The sequence below is a fragment of the Neovison vison genome, chromosome 1 (genome assembly GCF_020171115.1).
Source record: "Neovison vison isolate M4711 chromosome 1, ASM_NN_V1, whole genome shotgun sequence".
Taxonomy (NCBI): domain Eukaryota; kingdom Metazoa; phylum Chordata; class Mammalia; order Carnivora; family Mustelidae; genus Neogale; species Neogale vison.
Genome location: NC_058091.1, coordinates 12,986,415 through 13,013,945, shown reverse-complemented (window position 1 = coordinate 13,013,945; position 27,531 = coordinate 12,986,415). Strand labels below are relative to the sequence as shown.

Here is a 27,531-nt window from a genome sequence, read left to right as displayed (position 1 = left end):
CTATTAAATATACTGTAATATTTCCTGTAATTCATCTTGCTAATCTTCAAGCCACATTCAACAAGATATAAAGATCCAAAAGGTGAAGGATACTTTCACATACAATGGAACATTACTCAGCCATGAAAAGGAATGGAGTCTTGTCATTAATGACAATATGGGTGGACCTAGAGGGTTTTATGCCGCGTGAAATAAGTCGGAGACAAATACTGCATGATTTCACTCATATGTGAATCTGAAAAACAAAACAAAGGAACAAACAAAATGAAATAGAAACAGACTCAGAGACAGAGAACAAACTGCAGGTTGCCAGAGGGAGGACAGGCAAAATGGATGTAGGGGAGTAGTTGGTACATTCTTCTAGTTATAAAATAATTGTCATGTGAATAAAAGATTAAGCATAAGGTTTATAGTCAATGGTACTGTAATAATGTTGTGTGGTGACAGGTGGTAGCTACACCTGTGAGCACAACATACAGAGTTATTGAATCACTATGTTGTAAACCTCAAATACTGTAGCATTGTATTTCAACTATATTTCAATTAAAAAAAAGTTTACAGGACAGAACCCCCCACATTCCCAATAAAGAATTATCCAATCCCCTCTAAATGTGAATTACTATGTAGTACACCTAAAACTAATATAACATTGTATGCCAATTATAATTCAATAAATAAATAATTTTTTAATGTTTTAAATAAATAAAATCCAGGGGTTTTGTTTCTTCTATCCCAGACATCTCTCTCTTAGGTTTATCGAGTTGAAGTGATTGTGAAATTTTTTTTTGTTTTATTTTTACCATATAAACATACCTGTTGCACTTTACTGAATGTTTATTCAACAATACAGTGGTCAAGGATAATATTGCATCATAATGCATTTAAATTCTCTTTAGTTATACACATTCAGATGTTAGATAACATAGAAAATATCAGTCAATAAACACATAAACTGTTCTTCTAATGAAATCTTAGATATCCCCTTTTATCCTGAGCTTCAAATCCCTATAATAGTTTTATACATTGTATTCATGTCTGTATTCCTCATTAATAACCATTAATCTTGTGTTCCATTAACAGTAAGTCTCCAGAAAAAATTAAGACTAAGCTATTAAAATATGTGTGGGGTAATGGCAATTATATGAATAATTAAAGCTAATATATTTTCAAATTCAGTGAGTGGCTTTTAGCACCTGTCTGGAATCCATTCTTTTACTAAATGCATTGCTTTGAAGCAAATATTTTTATGAAAAATGTTTTATGATAAGGGTTTGATAGCAATGTTAAGTCTTGACTGGTAGATAAGTTTTTCTTTCTTCAAATAGAAAATCCAGGTGAAATAAGACATACTAACAAAAATGCAGATATTCCTATTATACAGATAACTACTAAGGCTTAAGGAAATTAAAGATTATATAGTTAGAATCTAAGTTATATAAAATAATTAGGCATGTTATAAAATGACTTACATATTCACATTTCACCTCTTTTTACAAGACACCTGAGATTTCACAGCAGACTTATGACCACCCTGGTAAGGGGGCACCTTCATGGCTCAGCTCAGTGGGTTAAGCCTCTGCCTTTGTCTCAAGTCATGATCCCAGGGTCCTGGGATCAAGCCCAGTATTGGGCTTTCTGCTCAGCAGGGAGCCTGCTTCCCCTCTCACTCTCTCTGCCTAGCTCTCTGCCTACTTGTGATCTCTCTCTCTCTCTGTCAAGTGAATAAATAAAATCTTAAAAAAAAAAAAAAAAGGACGACTCTGGTAAGAAACATGCATGTAGGAGAAAAGGGAGAACACCCCATAGGGCAACTAAGATAAAACAAAACTGGAACTTGAGGTCCTTTTATACTATATATTAAATGGTATAAAATTTTATTCTGTAATAGCTTTTCCCTGGGTTTCTCAAGGCTGTCCTATGACATTTGAAAGAGAAATTAAGTTTGTCTTGCATTTTCTCAAATTTTATATTGGTAGGATATACTCAGCCTGCAAGGAAAGACTTGCATTGGTGACTTGCATTCAAAATAGAAATAATAATTTCCTTAATAAAACTTGAGAAAAAGTAATAGAAAAGCCAAGCATCAAATTTCAGTTAAAAATACGTAGTTAAAGCCCAGAGTTCAAATACTTACTTGATAGAATAATTGTATATTTATAAAATGGAATGAAAAACAAATGATGTTTCTAGAGAAGGACAATGGGAATTTGTACTTTGTGACAGTAATTCTAAGAGAAAAGTTGCATGAGCTCTCCATATGTCTGTTCATTTAAATGCTGACTAGTTAACAGAATATACTGAATTTAAAAGGGCAAATGTTATTATTATATTCATTAAAGTGGGTTTTTTTTTCCCCAAGCTGTACCATTTAAAAATCACCCAGATTAGTTTAGACAATATTATTGTATTACTCAATTTGGGCTGCTGTAACAAAAATGCCATAAACTGAGTGGTTTATAAGTAAGAGAAATCTATTTTTCAGTTCTGGAAATTGGAATTCCAAGATCAGGGTGCCAGCATGGTCAGGTTCTGATAAGGGTCTTCTTCCAGGTTGCAGACTGCCAAACTGCTCTTTTCTCATTGTACCCTCAAATGGTGAAAAGGGAGCTAGAGAATTTTCTGGAGTTTTTTTAATAAAGGCAATAGTCCATTCCTGAAACCTCCACCCTCATAATCTAATTGCTTCTCAAAGACCCTATCTCCTAATACCATCACCTTGGATGTTAGGATTTTAACATATGAGTTTTGTAGGGGCACAAACATTCAGTGACAGTCAGTAGCATTTATAAAACATATGGTATATGTTTATATTATATTTATATATATGTATGCATGTATGTATATATATAATATTATATATAGCATATAGATAGCATATGACATATGCTATATGTATATATTATATCTCAATTAAATTAACATATTATATATGCACACATACTATATATTTAATACATAAAGAAGGAAAAAGTCCACTATGTATTAAGTACATAGTGAACAAGCCCACCCTCAGGAGTCAGTTAAAACTGGGAAGGTAAAAAAAAACATATAAAGTCAGAAGCAGGAATACAGAAAATGACAGAATCACAATTCCAAAAGATTTTATTAGATATGAATCATAAACTAGATCTAACAAGATGTAATTTAAAAATTAAAAACCTATTTGTTGTACTCAGATCTCTCTAAACAACTATAAATTTATAGGAAAAGAAAAACATAACTTACATGATATGAGAAGTCAGCTCCTGTGTCCAAAAACAATTGTATCTATCTTTGAAAACCACAGCACCTGACCCAAAGTAGATCTTTAATAAATATCTATTGAACTCATTTGGATCATGTTTAGAGAATGCTGTCAGTACTAGGCCTCAGGAGTGTCAAGAAAGCATGTGACTTCCAAAAAAAAAAAAAAATGTTAATGGGACCTTCCAAAACATATATTGGTAGAAAGAAAATTTATAATCTTGCTCAGTTTTTATCGGTCATGTCAACTTAGGGCATTATTTTTAGCTTTGGAGCTCTACCTTAAGAACAGAGAACTGACATACCAAAAAAAAAAAAAAAAAAGTAGAAGAAGAAGAACACATGTACAAACTATAATGTGAATAGAAAAAACGGAAGCCTACTGAAAAAAAGCAAAACTATACTTTATAAGAAATAGCCAAAAGAAGCTGATATTTAACTTGTGGAAGAGACTACTTTGTTATTTTCAAATATATGAAATGGAGTAATAAGCTATCATTTATTAAATAACTAGTATTGTGTTGTATACCTTATTTATTCCTGCTAACACACCTATAAGGTATTATTAACATTTTTTTACTGATAACAAAACTGTCACTCAGTGAGATAAAGTAACATATTCAAACTCACACAGCTAAATAGTTATAAATCCAAAATCCACAAAATTATTTGAGCCCAAGGCCAGGGCTTATTACATTATCCTTATTTGTCTTTCACGTGAAATAAGCTTAAACTGATTCTATGTGTCCTCAAGAGACTAAATAATGTCAGACAGATTTCAGTTCAATGTGTGTGAGGTCGTATACTAGTTTCTATGAAAATATGTGGCAAGGTATTTTTACTAGTCCTTAGGAGATCTTTATGAACTTTTACTGATGAATTTATACCTTTAGTGTAAAAGGATAACAATAATGCTGAAAATCGGTAAAGTAACCTATGATTAATGGAGTTTACCTGTGAGTTATCTGTTTTCAAGAAAATGGTAGAAATAATATGGGAATTAAATGTTCTTTCCAAGCTCCCTAACCTACTTCTCTTCCGTTCCCCAAGAATGTTGTTTTCTACAACCAACTGGGGATATTTAATACCAATGCATATTGTTGAAATATATATACATACACAAATACACTTACAGTTATGAGATTTACTTCACAATTAGTGTTAATTAAAAAACACACACACACGCACAAATAAACAACAGCAACCAAAACTTCTTACCCCTGGTTGATTTACAAATTTATCTCCAAAATTGAAGTATTCGGGGTCTTGGAAGTTAGGTGTCAAATTTTAAAAATGTATCAATATTCCCCAACTTTGTGTGGGCCGCTCCAGTTCCAGATGTTTGCGAAATTCCTCCTGGAATCTCTACACTAAGAAACAGACTAAAATAATGCAAATGTCTGATTTTGAGAACTGCTATTGAGAAGCTCATGTCCATGTGGGAAGTCTGTCAATAAAAGGGTAATAAACAATTCTAAATGGATCTTTGAGATTTAAGATGTGGAGGTTCACCATTATTCTTGGTTGGCTTTCCTGGATGCCACAACCCCCTGATTTCTGTAAAAAGCTCTTGTGCCTCGTCCCCACTAAGACAGAAATCAGGTGTAACTAGAACTTCTACTTTAAGAGAAATTAGGGGAATATGGAATGAAAGGAACAGGTTTCCTACACAAAAGTTGTTTCTCACTTCTTTTTTCAGAGACCGGACCACTTTTTTTTTTTCCCCCAGACAGGTTTGAAGGGTTGAAAATTCTCATTTAGTGATGTAAAAAAACATGGTTACTTTTGTGTGTACGTACGTGCAAGACTGAGGCAAGGAAAAGGCAAAGAAAAGGAGTTAGTGTAACCTGTCCCGAATGATTTCAGCAGACTTGAGGGCTGGAAAAGCGATGGGATGTAAGGATTGTCCCGGTTGCACCAGGCCAACGTCTTTCCTTTCATATTACACAGAGAAAATGGAGCTGGGAAAATAGACTGATGTCAGCCCCCTTTCTTATGCTTTACTGCTGCCAAGAACTAACTCTCTGTCTCCCCCGCCCCTTCCCTCGAACTCCCTTCCCATTCTGCCCCTCCTTAGTGGTGTTTGCACGGACGAGTGCCGAATGGGGAGACAGACCAACTAGTCGGATTGCTTTGCGCAAAATCCACCCCTTCTCTCTCCTCCCTCCCCTCCAGTCTCCGGATCCCGCACAGCCCTCCCTCCCCTCCCCGTAGCGGTGTGAGGTTGAGGATGTGTCTCTACTACTAAGGCGGAAGGGGGCTACAAGCAGTGGATAATGTCAGATCCCCCCTCTCCCATTCTACCTGACGCTCCTCTCTGGCTGCACCAGGGCTGATCTCTGTAAGAAATAGCAGGAACTGTGGCAGCGGCGAGAGGAAGCGGCCGAGACGCGTGGAACCTGGAAAAGTCTGGGTGCTCGGGTTTACCTCATAGCGAGGTCCCAGCCCGCCGTCAGCACCATGGACAGCAGCACCGTCCCCACCAACGCCAGCAATTGCACTGATTCCTATACGCAATCTTCAAGTTGCTCCCCGGCACCTAGTCCCAGCTCCTGGGTCAACTTCTCCCACCTAGATGGCAACCTGTCCGAACCATGCGGTCCGAACCGCACCGCGCTGGGCGGGAGCGACAGCTCGTGCCCTCCGACCGGCAGTCCTTCCATGATCACGGCCATCACCATCATGGCACTCTACTCCATCGTGTGCGTGGTGGGTCTCTTCGGAAACTTCCTGGTCATGTATGTGATTGTCAGGTAAGGAAGGCGCCAGGATTCCCACCAGAGACTTCAGCAGCTAATAGGGCATAAAGGGACACCTGACCCCCCAGGCAGTGTTTGGCGGGAGGATGAGAGAAGGGAGGTAAACAAAGGAGAATAAGGGGGTGACGATGAATAATAGAGTGGTTATTGTGAGTGCAAAAATCCACTTTTCGATTTTTCCTTCCACTGTTAAAGAAATCAAAAATTTCAGTAGCAGAGAAGTTGCCTTGGTAGAAGATGTAAAGCTCTGGGGGGGGGGGGGAATATATATATATATACTCTGTCTTAGAGCTCACTTACACTGAGCCAAGAGGGTTCTTGGGCACAGAATCCCACAGTCCCTTCCGCAGGAGCTGTGGAAACAGTAATTTGTGAATAATGGAAGAGGAATTCTAGTTAGGTTTCCTGGTGAGGGGGCCAATCTCCTTCTCAGTTCTTTACAGACATGAACCTTGGCAACTTTCCTATCCCTGCTGGCTTACCTGTACTTTACTGCACCACACCACCACCCCCATTCACTTGTCACACTTGTCCTTACCCCACGGTTCCTTGTATCCTGAGGACACACTCAGTGAGAAAGTTTTTCTGGTGTCTCTCTGCAGTAAATAGTGTTGCATTGTAGTAACAAATGTGACAGTTGTGTTGCCTAGACCATTTGCAGTTGGCAGCTGCCAGGTCTGCTAGGGGAGTCACAAACTGAATTGGGAAGAGACAGTGTGTTTCGGGAGAAATACAGAGCATGTCTGTTTTCCACATCCTCTGGAAGTGGAAGCCAATTAGAAGTGACCAAAAGTGCATAATTCTGGATTAAAACTATAGGAAGTTACAGTGGTTGCTCTGGGAGGAAAATCTGTCTTTATCGGTGAAATTATTTCAAGACTTTGCGGCCCATTTTCTGTTTACCTAGATGCTCCAGGTTTATTTGGCAAAGAGTGTGCAAGCTTTCAATATTAACTGTGTTAGTGTTGGTGTGCATATTCAAGTCCTAATGATAATAAGGGAATACTATATATGCATTTATGTTAAGGTAGATAAATATTTTAACACTTTAAAATTATTTCTAATTTGAGATGTTCTTTCTACTCGGGGTTATATGTATGTAGAGAATATGGCAATTTCATACTTAGTTGCAATATTTTTCATCTACTCAGCAAGTACTGCAGGTTTTAATGGAATTCCTTAATCATTTAACATTCATTTTTCCTATTATGCTTTCATGATCAAGTTCTGCGAGTTGTTTGTAATTGATTATTTCTTGTATGTCTGATTGCCTTAATTAATGATTGTTAAAGAATAAAACTAATTTCTCTAATCTTTTGATGAGGAATAAGATAAATAGTGTGTCTGAGAAAAGAGCACCATCTATTGAGAAGAAGGCTAACAACAGAAGGGAAAATGCAGAAAGAAAATCTTATTTTTTTTTAATATTTACCATGTATAATGTAATACAAAGACTCCTATCAAAGGTAAAAATCCAGTCTTACTTACATTTTTAATAAAAATCATAATTAAAGGCCTGCCTAATGAAGAGAAAATATGTTTCTCATTTGTCCTAAGAATATTCATAGGATCATAAGCTGATAGGGCTAGAAGAGAACCTAGAGTTTACCTATGGTAGATGAGTAAACTGAGGCACAGAAAGTATTAATGATTTCTTCAAGGACAGTAGTTCATTAGTACAGTAACACTGTATTAGTTCAATATAATATCTATCTTAGCCAATATAATTTTCTTGTTATTAGAGTGGTAAATCATGATTTGAGTTAATTCAACTAAAATATTGCAAAGTAAATTTGATTAGCAGTAATAATGTGGAAATAATAAAGTACCCCAAATTTATGTCTGGAATCCTGGAGAATAAACGATGAACAGAGATTACCAAGGTCTCTAGAAATACTGCTGTCTGAAACATAACCCTTTATTCCCTTTTATTGCTTCTCCTGGTATTGTCCTTCCTTATTTTTCTCCCCTCTAGCTTATGCTTTTCTATAAAGAGTTAGCCACAACTGGCTGTAAAATAAAGCAGCAACTGGCTGTGAAATAAGAAGATTGGTTTTATTTCAGTGTTTAAGTGATTGCTGGTTGATTTTCTTTTAAAGGCATTACTTCTGACCTCTTGATGACTTGGAGAAGCATAGGGACATTGCATCTTAGAAACAACATGACATTATGCTTTACTTCTCTTTACCGAAAGTTGGAACAAAATGCAGTATGATTTGAAAGGTCACCCCAAATATCCAGCTATGACAAGTTGGGTGTTTAATTCCATAGTTAAGTAACCCTCTGGGAATATGACAGTGAAACAGAAAAATGGACAATTTAGTGACCAAAAGTAGTGAAGAAAACATTTGGGGATTGAATAAAATATGTTTATTTAGCTTAGAATATTTAACTGGACTATCTCCAGGTTGCAGTGTTTTCACTACAAAATAATAGTTCAGAGATATTATTGTCCCTGTTAAAAAGATGATTATAATGCTACATCTTATTGAGGTGAAATGCTTACTTCCTGCTATTATTTAAAATTCAACAAATACTTTTGAATGGTCAAGTGCAGTTAATGGTCAAGTTACAGTCTTCTATCCAGATTAAGGTGATATTTATTAGAATGTTTTAATACATCAAATGAATTATGAGTCTCAGATGACTATAGCAACCAAAACAACAACAAAAGTAACCAGCAATACAGATGCCATGATTCATACTTTTTTTGCTCTATGTCTCAACTCCACCATCATCATACCATCATCAACAACATTATTAAATAGTATTAACTTAAGTAGAATTCTTACACTGTGCTATGCTAAGGAACATAAGGGAGGAAAATAGATACTATCATATGATCCAAAGATTTAAAATCCAGATGTTAAATGATAAAAATATTAAAACTACTCACCACATGGAAACTTTTTCAGTTTAAAAAAAATTACTTGCAAGATAATACTATTATAATAATATAATAAGATGATAATATTATATTAATAATAATAATATAAAATTACCACAGATTCTAAAGAATATGGAGATAAAATATTATAAAATTTAGCAATTATTTCAAATGGGATGACACTTTATTATTGTCAAGACTGTTTACTAGGGGCACCTCACTGACTCAGAGAGTGGAGCACACAACTCTTAATTTTGAGATTGTGAGTTCAAGCCTCATGTTAAGTGTGAAGATTACTTAAAATAGTCAATTTTTTTAAAGAAATAGAATTTTTTTAAATTAACCAAAATAGTACATAAAGTTATAGCAACCAGCATGCTTCACTTTGTGAGAACCCTTGACCCAAATATAGAATTAACTTTAAATTTAAAAACTGATATTGTCACACATGTATTTATTTTGTGATATATTCTTCCAAAAATTTGTTCATATAGTCATGAATATGGCCTATGCACACACTATTTTTAAAAATTAAAGGGTTGGAAACCATTAGATCTTTATGAGCTGTGTAAACCATCTTTCCCAATAAATTACCAATGAAGAGTGCCCAATATTGTCTTCATTTTTCAGATTATTTCTTAGTATGACTAGATGAATTCTCAATATGACTAGTTATCAGAGCAGAGCATTTAAATATATGCAAGATTTTATTGTCATTTTTCTTTCACTAAAAAGTATTTCTCATTTTAAAACACTTGTTCTATATACTAAATATTTGATTTAGGTTTAAACTATGAAGTGATCAGTCATGCCTGATTGGAACAGAACTACAAGCTTTTTTGCTTCATATATAAGTTGCTGGGAAAATAAGGAATAACAATACTTTATGTAAGTTTACATATGTTGTATTTATATATATACATCTATCTACAAATACATATATACATATGAATTAATTTCAATGCTTATGTCCCTGAATATGATCACTAGTAATTTTTATAAAATAAAAGTATTTTATTTAGAAAGCTCAAATACCAATAAAGCTCACTCTCTTTTTTTAAAGATTTTTTTTTTTTTATTTGACAGAGAGAACGATCACAAGTAGGCGGAGAGGCAAGCAGAAAGAGAGGGGGAAGCAGGCTACCCCCTGAGCAGAGATCCCAATGTGGGGCTCAATCCCAGGACCCTGAGATCATGACCTGAGCTGAAGGCAGAAGCTTAATACACTGAGCCACCCAGGCACCCCTCACTTTCTTTTTTTAAAACTATAAAATATCCTAGTTAGAGGTTGGATTCGAAGGGAAAAAAGAAAATCTGTCTTTGACATAATGGTTTACATGAAAACATAAGAATTTAATTGTATTCCTTTTACTTCACAATGGAGAGCTTCTAGTATCATCTATTACAATTTCAACTTTAACTGCTGTTTCCCACACAGGTGCTAATTCTGTCGGAACAGTTTTCTTCCATGTGTCCCGAAAACAAAAGTTACTTTTCATTTCCTCAACTGAATGCTATGTCTGTCATTCACATAGTGTTAGCAATCAGTTTCTTTTCCTTCTCGTCTTTCCTTCTTGAAAGAATGAGCTATTTTATATTTTATGCAATATTTCCAACATAAAGGAATGTATAGAGAGTAATAGAAGATTCTTCACCCTTAAAAATTATATATAATTATAATAATTATATATACTTCTAGTAATATATATTATATGTAATAATATCCATTATTTATATATATTATACAATATGTAATTCATAATTATGTATGGCTATATATTATGTAATACATAATTATATATCTATAATAATGTATAATTCATAAATTACATTATATATATGTAATATATATGTATAAGAAACTTCCTTTCTTCTCCTATTATACTGCTTCCCCAGAGACTATTATTAATGCAAATTTGGTGGTTATTATTCACATGAATGTTTTTAAACTTTTATTTCTGATGTGTTTTCCACAACAATATAATCTTTTTTTCTTTTTTTTTTTTTAAGTTTTTATTTATTTATTTGACAGAGATCACAAGTAGGCAGAGAGGCAGGCAGAGGGAAAGAGGGGGAAGCAGGCTCCCTGTGGAGCAGAGAGCCTGATACGGAGCTCAATCCCAGGACCCTGGGATCATGACCTGAGCCGAAGGCAGAGGCTTTAACCCACTGAGCCACACAGGTGCCCCAAAATATAATCTTTTAAACATGTTCATTGAACTTTACATATTAAAATTTATATTTTACATTAATGTTAATTTAGACATAATTTCACTCTTTTCCCAGAATTATTCTAGTTCCAGCAAATCAATGATAGAAACAAGATGTCAAAGAACTTATCTGTAAATCTGTGTTAAAAATCATTATAAAGATTTCTTTGCAAGTGTTTTCTTGAACTAATATTTTCATTAATACTTACATCCAATATTTGGGGGAAAAAATTTCTGGCAACTGCTGTAGTAAGTAAATCTGTTCATAAATAAAACCTAGGTATAATTTCTCTATTCCAAGAAGGAAATAAAAATAATTGGTTTCTGACTACTTCAAAATGTCATTCAAGTAATAAATGCTAACAACACTTACTTCCGGATTTTGAATATCTTAGAGGACTTTTTACATATTAAAGTTGAAAATGTTACTTCTCCATTATTCCAGTTTAGGTATTAGTTGAAATAAAATTATTTTGGTTTCCATAAATAATGTAAAACAATGTGACATTTTAAAATACGTTAATGGTAAATACCAAGACTAAACATGCGAAATGTTAAGATATGAGAATTTCCTATCTTTAACCTTCATAAAATTTAATTTATATGAACTAAAATAATGATTTATGACAGTAGTCTCCAAATTTGTTTATAGACATAGACACTTACTTCAAGAACTTGTAGGCCAATATATAAAAGAGATCAAAGGAACTCTTCAGGATTAATCACATGCTACGGCCACACAATAGTGCTCAACTGATACCCCCATCCTACACTCCACTGCTGTTCCCAAGGTACCTTCAAGGAATTTCTAGAGCACTCTCGGGTCATATTGTAAAACAATGGTTTTCATAATGTTTCAGATATTTGCTGTATCTCACCTCTCATCCTAAAGCTCACCTTTTACTTCAGTGATCAGTATGACTAGTTTGACTAGTTTGACTCACCTTTTACTTCAGTGATCGGTATGACAGTCAGTTTTGCCCAGATATAACTCGTTAATTCTCTACCCTAGCTACATCTACACCCCTTGCCTTTGGCTCTGGAAGTTCTCCGATTCCACCACCCTCCACAAAAACCATTGTGATACAACCGATCAGAAAGGGTGAGGGAGTTGCCACCCCATGAAACAACCGCTGACTGGGGAAATGAGAGACCGTGGATGAATGTCACCTAAGCTTCCTTCTATTCAGTTCTAAGACGCAGACCACAAGGCACATTAGAATTTGTGTTCCACATTGTGTCCATTTCAAGAAAATTCTTTTTCTTCTTTCTTGCTTCACTTTCCTACTCCCCCACTTCTGGTCCCACTTCTCTTCCCTACAGTTGCTTTCCAAAAATGATTTGCCTTCACACCAATTCTTGCTATTTTATAATGGGTTACAACATTTTGGCACAGTAAAATCTTACTAATAAACAGTCTTTACATAGTCATAGAATATAGGTTTTTCTCTTTTTTTAAGATTTTATTTATTTATTTATTTGACAGACAGAGATCACAAGTAGGCAGAGAGGCAGGCAGAGAGAGCAGGGTGGGGCCGGGGGGGTGGGCGGGAAGCAGGCTTCCCTCCAAACAGAGAGCCGGATGCAGGGCTCGATCCCAGGACCCTGAGATCATGACTTGAGCCGAAGGCAGAGGCTTAATCCACTGAGCCACACAGGTGCCCCTAGGTTTTTCTTAATAATTAGAAAGTTCTTAAGAAAAATTTGAATAAGTAACCCAAATTTGAACAATGAAGAGAGTTCATGAGTGAAGCTTTTCCTTTTATTTGTTTTCCTGCCTCAGGATTCAGGGAAGTCTTTCTTAGTACATTTTTGCTTTATGATAACAGTCATGTGTGGTGTCCACATTACTTCTTGAGTTCAAGAGGATGGTGGCAGTAGGGTCTCTGATATGTAAAAGAAATAAAACCTCCTGTGCCTTCTAACAAATTATCAGAAGACAAAAACTACCACCCCCTTCTCCACCGATTCCAAGTTGTATAATAACTATAAGAGTTCTTATAGTAACTGGGCTCAAGAAAATTTCAGCATCCTCAAAGTGAGCTGAAACAACAGATACAAGAAATGTCTTGTATAAGAAACATTATATAATGAGTTTGTTGGAGGACCTCCTTTCCCTTAGCCATCTGCGTCACTTCAGGACACTTTCTTTCTCCACAAATTCTTTAGGCTGAAGGTCCTTAAACCAAGATAGACATTTAGAATGGAAAGGTTACATGGAATTAAAAAAAGTGGCTTTAGCTCAGAACCCTAAGTGCCAATTGAGACTCAACTTCAAATTGTTCTGTGCCTCATTCTCCTCACCTACAAAATGTGAGAATTAAACTAAAAATCTTGGAGTCCCTTCTAGTAGTAAGAATTCCTATGGCAACTTCAAGGACTGTTTCTCCATAAATTTTGTAGCTGTACTGTATAGAGAAAAAAGTAATGATCTACCAAATTAAATAACCTTGGTTTCATTCCATCTCACCCTTTGGATTCTAAATAAGCTCAAATGGAGTCTGCCAGAGAGAGAAAATGCTGAGCTGTCAGTTTTGTCATTGTCAGTTAATACAATGAGACTAACTGAAAGCAATACTCAAGACTTTATTCATTCATTGTGAGAGTATAAGCAAGACATGAAATAGGAAAAAGGTGTCAGCTTCCCACTCTTCAATTTTTCCCAACAGAAGAGCACCAGGTTACATGTATGAGTATAGATGTGACAGAGGGGGGAAGAAGGCCATCATCTTGTTGTACAGAGGGCCCCAAAAAACACATTTTATTTACCCATGGACCAGAGGGAGGGAGAGGCAAAAGAATAGGAATGGGAAAGTATGGAGTAAGAGAGGAGAGAAGTTTTTTCCAGAACTCCTGATATGGAGGTCTCTCAACAGAGACACTTGGAAATAACCTTCTTAAGGGCTCCCCAACAAGGAGACTTCAAATGGAGGCTGTTGGACTAGCAATGCATATACATCTTTTCTTTTTAAATTTTTTTATTAACATATAATTATTATTTGTTTCAGAGGTACAGGTCTGTGAGTCATCAGTCTTAAACAATGCATAGCACTCACCATAATACATAATCTCCTCAATGTCCATCACCAAGCCATCTTATCCCTCCCATCCCTCTTCCCTCCAGCAACCCTTCGTTTGTTTCCTGAGATTAATAATCTCTCATGGCTTGTCTCCCTCCTGGTCCCATCTTGTTTCATTTTTCCCCTCCCTTACCCCTACGACCCCCCCACCCTGCCTTTCAAATTCCTTACATCACAGAGACCCAAAGATTGTATGATAATTGCTTTCTCTGACTGATTTATTTCACTTAGCATAATACCCTCTAGTACCATCCACATCATTGCAAATGGCAAGATTTGGGGGGTTTTGATGGCTGTATAGTATTCCAGGGTATACGTGTGTGTGTGTGTGTGTGTGTGTGTGTGTATAGATATATATTATGCTATGCAAAATAAATCAATCAGGGAAAGGCAATTATCATAAAATCTTTAGGTCTATATACCACATCTAAGAGCATGGTTGTTGAGTTGGAAAAGGAGCATGAGTCCTTGATCACAACCTCCTCCAGATTATGTACCAAGTTTGTTGTGAGGAGGGCAGATTCTCCCCATGAAGCCTGTTAGATAAGCCTTTATAATTGCCTGTGGTTGGGCCTCAAAGTGCACACATAGGATTTTGCCTGAACTCAGACCCCTCAAATTCAGCTTAAACCCCGACACCCCTCTTCTCTCCTCTCCTATGTCTTTCTCTCTCTCCTTCTCTAACACCCTCTCTTCCTTCCTCCCTCTCTCTTTTTCATTCTCCTTTTAATTCATATAAAGATTGCTTTAATATTTGCTTTCAGAAATTAATTATATTCTAGTTGTTGCATTCTAAAGTAGGGTGGGTAGGGCTCTTACACTTGATGGAAACTGGGATGCATTTTAATGAGAGAGACATTATTCTGCTCTGGATATAAGTTTCTGCCCAGGCAAGAATATTGTTGAGTAAGTTGTATAATTTTTCTTATTCAATCATGCATTATCTTATTATTTACATATAAGTAGAGGTTCTAAAGTGATTCAAATGGTAATCATTCATACAAAAAAGTATTCTTAATAATTTAAATTAATGATAAATAAATTAAACCAAGGGTACCTAGGTGGCCCAGTTGGTTAAATTCCCAGCTCTTGTTTTGGGATCAGGTCATGATCTCAGGGTCATGGGATTGAGCCCCACATCAGGCTGCATGCTAAACATGGAGTCTGCTTAAGATTCCCTCTCCCTCTCCTGTCCCTTCTCCTGGTGTGCTCTCACTCTCTCTCTCTCAAAACAAATAAATAAAATATTTTTAAATAAAAAATAAATTAATTAAACCAACTTAACACATCCACTATCTCCAGATACACTACATATTAATTTCTCCTACTTTACTTCTTTTCTTCTTTCTATTTCTTTACTTCTTTTTCTTTACTTCTTTCAATTTTGCCCTATCATCTACTTTTTCTAATAAAAGTCTTGTTCTTCAAATCTCAACTTAAAGCCATGTCTCTTTGCAGTCTCCTCATAGTACTTCTACAACCAAGCTCCCTGAAGCATAATCCATGATAAACGTTCTGATTGTGAAAAATCTGGGAATTTTCTCATGCTTTTACAAAATTTCTTTTCCTAATCATTGAAGATTTGATGTACAACTATTTTTCTGCTGTAGCTAAGAAATTTAAACATCTTAAGGTTTAACAAAAGAACCATGCATCTTTGAAATATTTTGCAAATGAAAGTTTGCAGCATTCCAAATTCACCTCAAAGTATTCAGATATAAATTTTCATTGATCAGTTCTCTCCATTTACTGCTTTGTTCATGGGCAGTTAGCTTTTATAACTTGAGTCATGAAAACCGATCTGTACCAATAGATTAATATCAACAAATCATAAATTCACACACACACACACACACACACACACACGTAAATAAATAAATTCACATAGATAGATAGATAAGTGGATAGATGATAGATGTGAAGTCCAAAAATTTTAAATAGGAAGGAGATTGAACTCATGACTGAGATACCAAAAGTAAAATTTTAAACAGTAAGAAAAATAAAAAGTTAATAGTCAATTCTCATTATTGATGATAGTTATGTTCTATGAAGTCATTGTGATTAGTAAATTACAGAAGACTGAAGCTTTACTTCTAGGGGAGATGCAGGGTTAGGTTCCTATGAGCTTCCAATTTCATTTGTATCAATTAATCAAAACATAACTCTCTGTTATTTGTGGTTCTGCTTAAAGGTATCTGTTTAGTGTATATTGTTGATTCATTAACATTGAATGTATGATCAACAGTATTATAACTAATGCCTACATGAAGCTCATCTAAAAGACCTACCTTCTCCATTAGACACATCACTACTATCTTATACTTAGAAAAACCTAAACACCTGATAGTACTTGTTTGAGGTCCATTTTAAACACTGAGATCACCAAAAAAAACACAAAAATGCTATAAGTATGTCACTAAATAGGGGGGTTCCCCTTTCTCCACATCCTTGCCAACATCTGTCATTTCCTGACATTAATTTTAGCCATTCCGACTGGAGTGAGGAGGTATCTCATTGTGGTTTTGATTGTATTTCCCTGACGCTGAGTAATGTTGAGCATCTTTTCATGTGTCTGTTGGCCATTTGTATGTCTTTTTTGGGAAAATATCTGTTTATGTCTTTTGCCCATTTCTTGACTGTATTATTTGTTCTTTGAGTGTGGAGTTTGGTATGTTCTTTATAGATCTTGGATAATAGATCTTTATCTGACAAGACATTTGCAAATATCTTCTCCCATTCAGTAGGTTGTCTTTTGATTTTGTCAACTGTTTCCTTTGCTGTGCAAAAGATTTTATCTTGATGAAGACCCAATAGTTCATTTTTGCTTTTGTTTTCCTTGCCTGTGAAGACGTGTTACACTGCTTGTGGTAATGCATGCTGGTAGAGCCACTCTGGAAATTGGTATGGAGATTCCTCAAAAAATTAAAAATAGAGCTGCCCTATGACCCAGCAATTGCACTACTAGGTATTTACCCAAAGGTTACAGACATAATGATCTGAAGGGGCATCTGCACCCCAATGTTTACAGTGGTAGTGCCCACAATAACCAAACTATGAAAAGAACTCAGAGGTCCATTGACAGATGAATGCATAAAGAAAATGAGGCATAGGGATGCCTGGGTGTTTTAGTTGCTAAGCATCTGCCTTTGGATCAGGTAATGACCCCAGGGCCCTGGGATTGAGACAATCATTGGGCTTCCTGCCCAGCAGGAAGCCTGCTTCTCTCTTTCCCACTCCCCCTGCTTGTGTTCCCTCTCTCTCTGTCTCTTTCTCTGGCAAATAAATAAAATAAAAAACCTTAAAAAAAAAAAAAAGAGGTGGTATATATACAATGAAATATTACTCAAATATCGAAAGAATGAGCTGTTATGATTTGCAATGACATGGATAGAACTAGAGGGTATTATGCTAAGTGAAATAAGTCAATCAGAGAAAGACAATTATCATACGATTTCACTCGTGTGTGGAATTTAAGAAACAAAACAGGATCATAAGGGAAGGGAGAGAAAAATAAGATAAGAAAATCAGAGAGGTAGACAAAACCTGAGACTCTTAACTAAAAGAAACAAACTGAGGGTTTCTTTAGGGGAGGTGAGGTGGGGATGGGGTAACTGAGTAGTAGGCATTAAGAAGGGCACATGATGTAATGAGCACTGGGTGTTATATGCAACAGATGGATCATTAAACTCTACCTCTGAAATTAATAATACACTATATGTTAATTAATTCAATTTAAATTTTAACAATATTAATTCTTCCAATCCATGAACATGTGATACCTTTCCATTTATTTGTGTCCTCTTTGATTTCTTTCATTAATATCTTGTATCTTTTATCTCCTTAAATTTACCCTTAAGTAATTTATTGTTTTGATGTAATCATATATGGAAATATTTTCTTAGTAATTTCTTTCTCTGATAGTTTGTTATTAATGCATAGAAGTGCAGCAGATTTCTGTATGTTGATTTTGTATCATGAAATTTTATTGAATTCATTTATTAATTCTGACAATTTTTTGGTAGAGTTCTTAGTATTTTATATCTATAGTATCATGTCATCTGCAAAGAGAGACAGTTTTACTTCTCTCCACTTTGGACATTTTTTTTTTTTCTGTTTTGTTGCCTAATTTCTAAGGCTAGGACTTCTAATACTATGTTGAACAAAATGGCAAGAATGGGTAACATTTTCTTAATATTTATCTTAGAGGAACCCTTCAGTTTTCCCTATTGAGTATTATGTTAGTTTTAGGCTTCTTATATATGGCCCTTTATTATATTGATGCACATTCCCTCTATATCCACTTTGTTGAGAGTTTTTATCATAAATGGGTGTTGAATTTTGTCAAATGTTTTTCTGCATCTGTTGAAATGATCACATGATTTTCATCCTTCATTTTGTTAATGTGGTGTGTGTATCACATTGATTATTTGCAGATGTTAAACCATTTCTGCTTTCCTAAAATAAATCCCACTTGATCATGATGCATGCTCCTTTTAAAGTGTTGTTGGATTTGGTTTGCTAATCTTTTGTTGATGATTTTTGCATATGTTCATCAGGAATATTGACCTGTAATTTTCTTTTTCTATGATTTCTTTATCTGGTTTTGGTATCAGGGTAATGTTGGCCTCATAAATAAGTTTGGAAACATTCTCTTCTCTTCAGTTTTTTGTTTTGGAAAAAAAGGATAGGTATTAAATATTCCTTGAATGTTTGGTAGAATTCACCCATGAAGACTTTTGGTCCTGAACTTTTGTTTGTTGGGAGGTTTTGATTAATGATTTTATCTCCTCGCTACTAATCATTCTGCTCAGATTTTCTGTTTCATCATATTCATTTTGGTAGGTTTTATGTTTTTAGGAATTTATCTATTTCTTCTAGGTTGTCCAATTTGCTAAAATTGTTCAGACTCATCTTTTATGATTTTTTGTATTTCTGTGGTATGAGTTGTAACTTCTCTTTTTCTTTTCTGATTCTATCTATCTATCATCTATGTTTTCTTAGTGAATCTAGCTAAATGTTTGTAATTTTTTAAGATCTTATTTATTTATTTGACAGAGAGAAACAGTGAGACTAGGAACACAAACAGAGGGAGTGGAAGAGGGAGAAGCAGGCTTCCTGCTGAGCAGGGAGCCTGATGCGGCACTTGATTCCAGGACCCCAGGATCATAAACTGAGCTGAAGGTAGACATTGAGGCACCCAGGCACCCCATGTTTGTAAATTTTGTTTATCTTTTCAAAAAACCAGGTCTTATTTTCATTGACATTTTCTATTGTCTTTTTAATAGTCTCTATTTCATTTATTTCCATGTTATCGCTGCTATTTACTTCTTTCCACTCCCTTTGGGCTTTGTTCTTTTTTTTTTTTTTTCTAGTTCCTTTAAGTGTAAGGTGAAATTGTTTATTTGAGTTTTTCTTGTTTCTTGAGAGAGGACTGTCCCACTATAAACTTCCTTTTTTAAAATTGCTTTTCTAACTGAAAAAAAAAAAATTGCTTTTCTTTCATTCCATAGATTCTGGTCTGTTGTACTTCCATTTGCATTTGTCTCCAGGTATTTTTTTCTCCTTTGATTTCTTTGCTGTTCAGTGGCTGTTCAGTAGCATGTTATTTAATATCCACATATTTGATTTTTCTAGTTTTCTTCCTGTAAATGATTTCCAGTTTCATATGATTGTAGTCAGAAAAGATACTTGATAATGATTTCAATCATTTAAAATTTATTGAGACTTGTTTTGTTGCCTACCATCTATCCTCGAGAATGTTTCATTTGCACTAGTATACTCCTATTTTTGAATGGAATAGTCTGTATACGTTTATTAAGTTCATCTAGTCTAATGTGTCATTTAAAGCTAATGTTTTCTTACTGATTTCTGTCTGAATGATCTATTCATTGATGTAAATGGAGTAAGGTCACTAACTATTATTCTATTGCTGCCATGTTCTCCCTTTTTACTGTTAATATTTGCTTTATATATTTAGGTGCTCCTATGTTGAGTGCATAAATATTTACAACTGTTGTATCCTTTTGTTGAATTGGCCTCTTTATCATTATGTGATGCCTCTTTTTGTCTTTTACTACAGTCTTTTCTAAAAGTTTATTTTGCCTGGGATAAGCATAGCTACACCAACTTTCTTTTTGCTCCCATTTGCATGGGTCATCTTTTTCCATCCCTTCACTTTCAGTTTCAGTGTGTCCTTTAATCTGAAGTGAGTCTCTTATAGGCAACATAAATATGACTTTTGCTTTCCTCATCCATCCAACCACTCTATGTCTTCTGATTGGAAAATTTAGTCTATTTACATTTAAAATAATTATCAATATGCATATGCTTATGCCATTTAGTTGATTGTTTTCTGGTTGTTTTGTAGTTCCTCTCTGTTGCCTCTTTACTTGTTTGCTTCCCTTGTGACTTGGTAAGTTCCTCTGATGTTATGTTTACCATATCTTTATCACTGTTTTTGTGTATCTACTGTAGATTGCTTTGTGGTTCACATATTCTATCCTAGATATTTAACAGTCTATTTCAGGTTAATAGCATCTTAAGTCTGAGTGTATTCTAAAAATTCTATATTTTTACTCTCCCCCTGTGTATTCTGTTTTTAATACCATATTTTTCACCTTTTATTTTACATATCCATTAACTAATTATTATAGTAATAGTTAATTTTACTACTTTTTTCTATTAACCTTTATGTTAGCTTTATAAGCAGTTAATATACTACCTTTAATGTATATTTGCATTAACCAGTGAGATTTTTACTTCCATATGTTTTCTTGTTACTAATTAGTATATTATCTTTTCAGCTTAAAGAAATAACTTTGACATTTCTTATAAGGTCAGTTTAGTGTAATAAACTTAATAAACTTCTTTAGTTTTTGTTTGTCTGAAAAACTCTTAATATCTCCTTCAGTTCTGAATGGTAACCTTGCTGGATAGAATATTCTTGGTTGGAAGCTTTTTCTTGTTGGCATTTTGAATATATCATGCCTCTGTCTTCTGGCCTGCAAAGTTTCTACTGAAAAGTTAACTGATAGCCTTATATACAAGGGGGTTCCCTTGTATATAACAAGTTGTTTTGTGTGTGTGTGTGTGTGTGTGTGTGTGTTTCCCTTTTGATGCTGTTATTTCTCTTTATTTTTAATATTTGGCCTTCTAATTATAATGTGTCTTAGTGTGATCTCTTTGGGTTCATCCTATTTGGAACTATCTTTGCTTTCTGGACCTCAATGTCTATTTCCTTTATCAGGGAACTTTTCAGCCATCATTTCTTTAAAAAGCTTTTCTAACCTCTTTCTCTCTCTTCTCAATCTGGGACCTCTATATGCAGATATTATTTATCTTGATATTGTCCCATGGGTCACTTAAACTATTTTTACTTTGTTTAATTCTGTTTTCTTTTGTTCTCCTGATTGGGTGATTTCCACTGTCTCATCTTGAGATCACTGATCCATTCTTCTTTTTCATCTAGTCTCCTGTTCCACAGCTCCAATTTATTTTTCAATTCGGTGATTGCATTCTTCAGATCTATGGCTTTTGTTTGATACCCTGTTATGTTTTCTATCTCTTTGTTCAAGTTCTCATTGTGTTCATCCATTCTTCTCCTGAGTTCAGTGAATATTTTTATGACCCTTAATTTAAACTCTTAATAAGAGAGTAAGTAGATAAATATATAATAAATAGATAAACAGTAAATAGATAATAGATAGATAACCTATCAGATAGATAACCTATCTTTATTTCATTAAGGTTTTGTCTTATTGTTTCATTTGGAATAAATGTTGTCTTTCAGTCTTGAAAGAGTGGCCTTATAAAGGAGATGAACCTTGTCATTCAACCTTGCCCTAGGTTTTGGTTGTTTCTCAGACTTCTTTGATTATCTATGTATCCTGATTTGTTTTTGATGGGTCCCAGCTGTTGACAGTGTGTAAGACCTGTCAGTGTTCCAAAGGGATGGATCTCATATAGTGCTTAGTTTTAGGCACTGTCATCAAACAGCAGCTTTTATGATATAGATAGATGATAGATAAATAGATAGATAGATAGATAGATAGATAGATGATGTATATATAGATAGATATAGATATAGATACAGTCTTTTGAGTCTGTGATCATAAATCCTGTTGACTTCTAGACCAAGAGTTGGAGGTGTCCCCTCAACATTTGCAACATTTGCAAAAAATGTGGCTTTAGTCATGTGTATAAGCTCATTTCTGGGGTGCATCAGTGATCTGTGGCAAAGCCAAAGGAGTGCTTTAATCTGGTATCTCCTTGCCCACATTTCCTGGGAATGCCTCTGTAGCATCTGGATGTGTGGCAAATCTGAAGCCTACCCCTCAGGCTGAAACTCCAGGACAAAAAAAAAAAAAAAAAAAAAAAGGTATTTTTCTCACGAAGACTGGAGATATGTGTCAGTCTACTGTTTATGCATTACTCTAGAGATGGTAACCTACCACGGACTGTCTTTCTGATTATTTTAGACCCAAAGAGCACAGAAACACAATCCTCACTGGCCACCAGAGCCAGGCACTCAAGCCAGGTACTCAAGGGGCTGTGCATGCCCACCATCTGTAGTGAGGCAGGCTATGGTTGTGACACATGGTAACTGGGGCAGGACACCCCATGGCCAAGATCAAATGTAAGGTACTTGACTGTGCATGAAGGCAAGACAGTCAACAGCTATGGCTGTAGTGTAAGGGGATGGGACGCTCCCACTGAAGCTAACAGGCCAGAATGCAGGTGTGATAAATGGTGCCCACCAGCTCCAGCACCAAGAAGGGAGAAGGTGAATGCAAAAATGGCACCTGCCAGCACCTCCATCCTCAGAGAGAATCCCAACAGTTTCTTGCCTATTTGAAAGATGCTTTAAGGTTAACAAATGAGTCTCTTCATATGATTTAGTTACCTTTCAAATGGTTGCTTTTGTACTGGGTCTCCATGTGAGTGAGTCTGTGCTGAGCCCTTTGAGAGTGGATTTTCTGTCCCTATACTCTATGGTTCTCCTGGAAGTAAACCTTGTTGTTTTTAAGACCAAACTCCTTGGGGGCTGATCTGTCTGGTGCAGTTCCCAAGGGTAGATGTGCTTGATATGGGACATAAACCCCTCACTCTTGAGGGATAAGTTCTGTATTATGAAATCCCCCTTAGAGTGTCTGGGTGGCTCAGTCAGTTAAGCTTCTGGCTTTGGCTCAGGTCATGATCCCAGTGTCCTGGGATTGAGCCCCACACTGAGCTTCCTGCTTGCAAGGGAGCCTGCTTCTCCCTCTCCCTCTGCTTGCCACTCCCCCTATTTGTGTGCTCATGCTCTCTCACGCTGTCAAAATAAATAAATAAAATCTTAAAAAAAAAAAAAAAAAAGAAAGAAAGAAAGAAAAGAAAAGAAAAGAAAAAAATCACTCCTGACTATGGGTCACCACACGTGGGGGTGGGGTTTCTTGCAAGACCATGTCTCTGCCTCTCCTGTCCACTTTGATGTGGCCTTTTAATTTTTTGTTGTGGAGGCACTGTTCAGCTAGCTTTTAGGTCCTTTTCAGAAGGAATTGCTCCATATATAGTTGTGGGTTTGTTGTGTTTGTGGAAGAAGGTGAGTTCAAGATCCTCCTATGCCACTATCATTCACACTTCTCCCACCAGACAATTTGCAATATTCATTACCACCCTTAGCTAGTGATCAGGAAGTAAGTGCTTAGAAAATAGCATTGCTCAAAAGTTTCCCTCAATTGGACATGCTTTATGGTTATCTTAAATTAGTGCAATTTTCTAGGCTTTCTCACAGTATTTTCATCTTCAACTATTTGAAACTTTCAGGAAAAATTGAAACTGTCATCGGCAAATTCATACTAACTTCTTAGCAAATACAAAATCTGTCCTCAAAGACACCTATGTCTGCATACCAGCCACTCTGCACCCACCTTCATGCACCCAGATGGTGACTGTCAGCTTCATTTCACCCAACCTCTCATTATGCCCTTTCAAGAACAAAAGCTCATTGCTTGGATTTTTTTTTTTCTTTTCTTTCTAATTTATGTAACTTGTTCATTTAAAAAAAAAAAGGCAGTTCTCTGCAGTTCTCAAAGTTTGCTTGAAAAATGTGTTCCCTTGTGTTTTAGTATTCAGACTGGCTAGCTGGATAAAAAGGAGCATCAGTTAGGCCAAAGCATTCTGTGGTGTTTGTAATCCAGTGGTTTCTTATCCATGGTTTTCTCATTGGTTTTCTAAGGATTCACTGAAATCCCTTTTCTGCCTGGCTCCCCATCTTTAATTCAGTCCCCATCTGTCTCCAAATGACTGCTACTTTAAAGAGTTGTGCTTAGAGAAAACTTTCTGGCATGTAAGCAATTCTTTGGATTAGCCAAATAGCCACTAGGTACAAGTTTGCAAGAGGAGCAAAGTTGAGAAGAGATTTAACTGGGTGATATACAACCCAACTAAAAAATTCTATAGTTACTAGAATCACTTATGTGAGAATTAGATCTATATTCTATCATGGAAACCCAAACAGGTTAAAATAAATAATAATATTTGAGTTTCCGTCCAGTTAAGTCTTGGAACATTGGAAATATTGAACAAATCCTTGTAATATGCTTAGGCACATAGAAGAAGACTTCCCAGATCACCCATTCCTGTGGTGCTCAATCTTGGTTTACACATCACCTGGGTAGGCTTAAAAAAAAAAAAAAAAAGGAAGCCCACCTCCAGCTAAAGTTAAGGGTAATTAAATCAGAATCTCCGGGGGTAGTTTTGGGGAATAGGCAGGAAAGCCTTAATGTTCAGCCAAGATAAAGGGTCACAGATGTGGTCCAATCTATTCATTTTATAAATGTGAAAACTGAAGCTTGTTTGTCAAGGAGGTTTGGGGTTTATACATATGTCTTATTTCTCTGAACTTGAAGAAGCTGTTTACAGAGTAAGTAGCAAATTCAATTACTTTTCAGAAAAAATAAAGCTCAGCGTGTTTCCAAAATTTCCTTAAAATTGGCCAATTGGCTCCCTTCATAATAGGCATAGTGGAGTGGAGAGAGTGTTGAACCTGGAATGAGAAAAACTGCATTTAAATCTCTGCCTCTTGCTAGTGAACATTGTCACTCAACCGCCCTAAATCTCATTAGTTAACCTTTACTAAAAAATAATAACCATATTCAATCTCACATGGATTTTTAAGTCCACATTATACAAGATATACGGAAGTGTGTGAGTATGTGGTGAACACTAAAAGTGCTATATAAAAGTAAAGAGTTTTGTTATTTGCTCCCTTCCTATTGGGAATTCATCTTCCTTCCCACTAGGTTCACACCATGAGCATGTGGGATCTGAACACTCACCCAGTGTTTTGCTTTTGCTAAGGTCAAATATATTACCTGATATATTTTGAAATACAGTTTATCTTTTTGGAATCACGATTTCTGCAGAAGCAAAGCAAGGCATTGCATGGGTGTCAATATTGTCATTCCTCTCTTCATCCTACTCAACTCCTTCCTAAAACTGGATGGTTTCAAGATCATCTTATTGACTACCATGATGCTACCAAAAAAATTCTAAAGACAGAGAAGTGCAATTTACTTGACTCCATTTTGATAAGTCTTTCTTTTTATACAGTCCACTGAATAAATTCAGTGGGTAAAAACATGCAAACCAATTATTTGGGGGAGAAAATAGCTATTTGGTTACTTAAAAATGTTTCACATTTAAATTGGTATTATAGTCACAACATCTAAAGCAAAATTTAAGTTTAAATGCTGATTGCATGTGATGAAATTTGTTTTTAGCCAGCAGCATTGTTTATTCTGAATTAGAAGAAATAACTTAAAATAATGGTGTTCTCAAACTCTAGCTATGGAGATTTAGGCATTTAGAATTCCATCTCTGGGAAGAGAATCCTACCTTCGTTTATGAGTCTGACTCACTAACCACAGTAAAATTGGTCAAAAAGGTGGAGCTCTTCATAATGGATGCATTAATGATGGTACAGTGAATCTATGTGTCTGTCTATTTCTAACACCTTCTAATGGATTTTTTTCAGAACTTGCAAAGCAATGTATGTAAATGCCATTAGAGTAATGATTTGTATAAATAAGCAACCACGGTGTAGAAAAATAACATCCATGGGGCTTAGTGTCTTTGAGAATTAAAGCTACTTCAATATAAAAGCTGTGGGAAACAAGGAGGTCAATGAAAGGAAGGCCTTCCTTGTCTCTGAACATTATTCCACTAAAACAATGGGTTCAGTGCCATTGAGAGATTGAGTATTTTGCAGGGAAGTATTAAATGTTAATTGAAAAATGTTGCTACCAGTATAAGCTCAACATCAGAACCTGATTTCATCTGCCAAGAACAAGAGAAATTACTAGACATTATAATTTCATACTTATCCAGGCCCCATGGCCTATGAAAAGGTGACCATATGATTTGAAAGAAATTAAATATAAGTGTGCTTCTGATGATGCTGGTGGTCCAAGGCACCAAAATAAGAGGTCCCGTAAAAGTCAGACAGCGTAAATTGAGATCCTGAAGTCTTTCCTTACAAAAACAAAAGAAAGTTTATTTAACTTCTCTGTAAAAGAAATAAAACATATATCTAAATAATAAATATTATACCTTACAATTTTAAAGGACCTTAATTTTTTCATTATGATGACTAATTTGAATTTCATAAGATTTTTATGATCCTAGGGAAAGAAATTGTTAACTAGACTAATACTACAGAGGATGAAACTGAGGCTCAGGGATTTATTTGCAACGATTTTTGGACACTAACCATGTACAAAGCACTCTCCCAGAGACTCCAGATAAAGTAGTGAGAAGATTGATACAGTCTTTCCTGTCCCCAAAAGTCCGATGTAGTGGAGATGAAAATCAAACCATTTCACTAGCTGATAAATGCCAAGGATAGGATTACAACAACCAACCTATGTTTTTCAACCATAATTTCAGGCAAATACTATTCCCAAGCTTTTTTTTTTTAATTACATAACAGATTTATTTAACTTTTTTAATTACATAACAGATTTATTTAACTTTTTTTAATGTTTTTTTTCAATTTATTTATTTTCAGAAAAACATTATTCATTATTTTTTCACCACACCCAGTGCTCCATGCAATCCGTGCCCTCTATAATACCCACCACCTGGTACCCCAACCTCCCACCCCTCCACCACTTCCAACCCCTCAGTCTCTCGTGGTTCACCTCCCCTTCCAATTTACCCCAACTCCCTTCTCCTCTCTAACACCCCTTGTCCTCCATGCTATTTGTTATGCTCCACAAATAAGTGAAACCATATGATAATTGACTCTCTCTGCTTGACTTATTTCACTCAGCATAATCTCTTCCAGTCCTGTCCATGTTGCTACAAAAGTT

General features: G+C 35.4%; 1 protein-coding gene across 3 annotated transcripts in view; it reads left to right on the top strand.

Moving 5' to 3' along the window:
• The first annotated feature begins 5,688 nt into the window (after positions 1 to 5,688).
• The window catches only part of OPRM1 (opioid receptor mu 1), a 69,815-nt gene continuing 47,972 nt past the window's right edge, over positions 5,689 to 27,531 (top strand). For 2 of the 3 annotated variants that reach the window (XM_044243620.1, XM_044243630.1), the window contains exon 1: positions 5,704 to 5,996. In XM_044243620.1, the coding sequence (XP_044099555.1) occupies positions 5,704 to 5,996 (293 nt within the window). Of the gene's footprint in view, positions 5,997 to 13,365; positions 13,381 to 15,231; positions 15,271 to 22,696; positions 22,716 to 27,531 lie in introns of all 3 variants that reach the window. The other variant, XM_044243640.1, reaches the window with a different exon arrangement.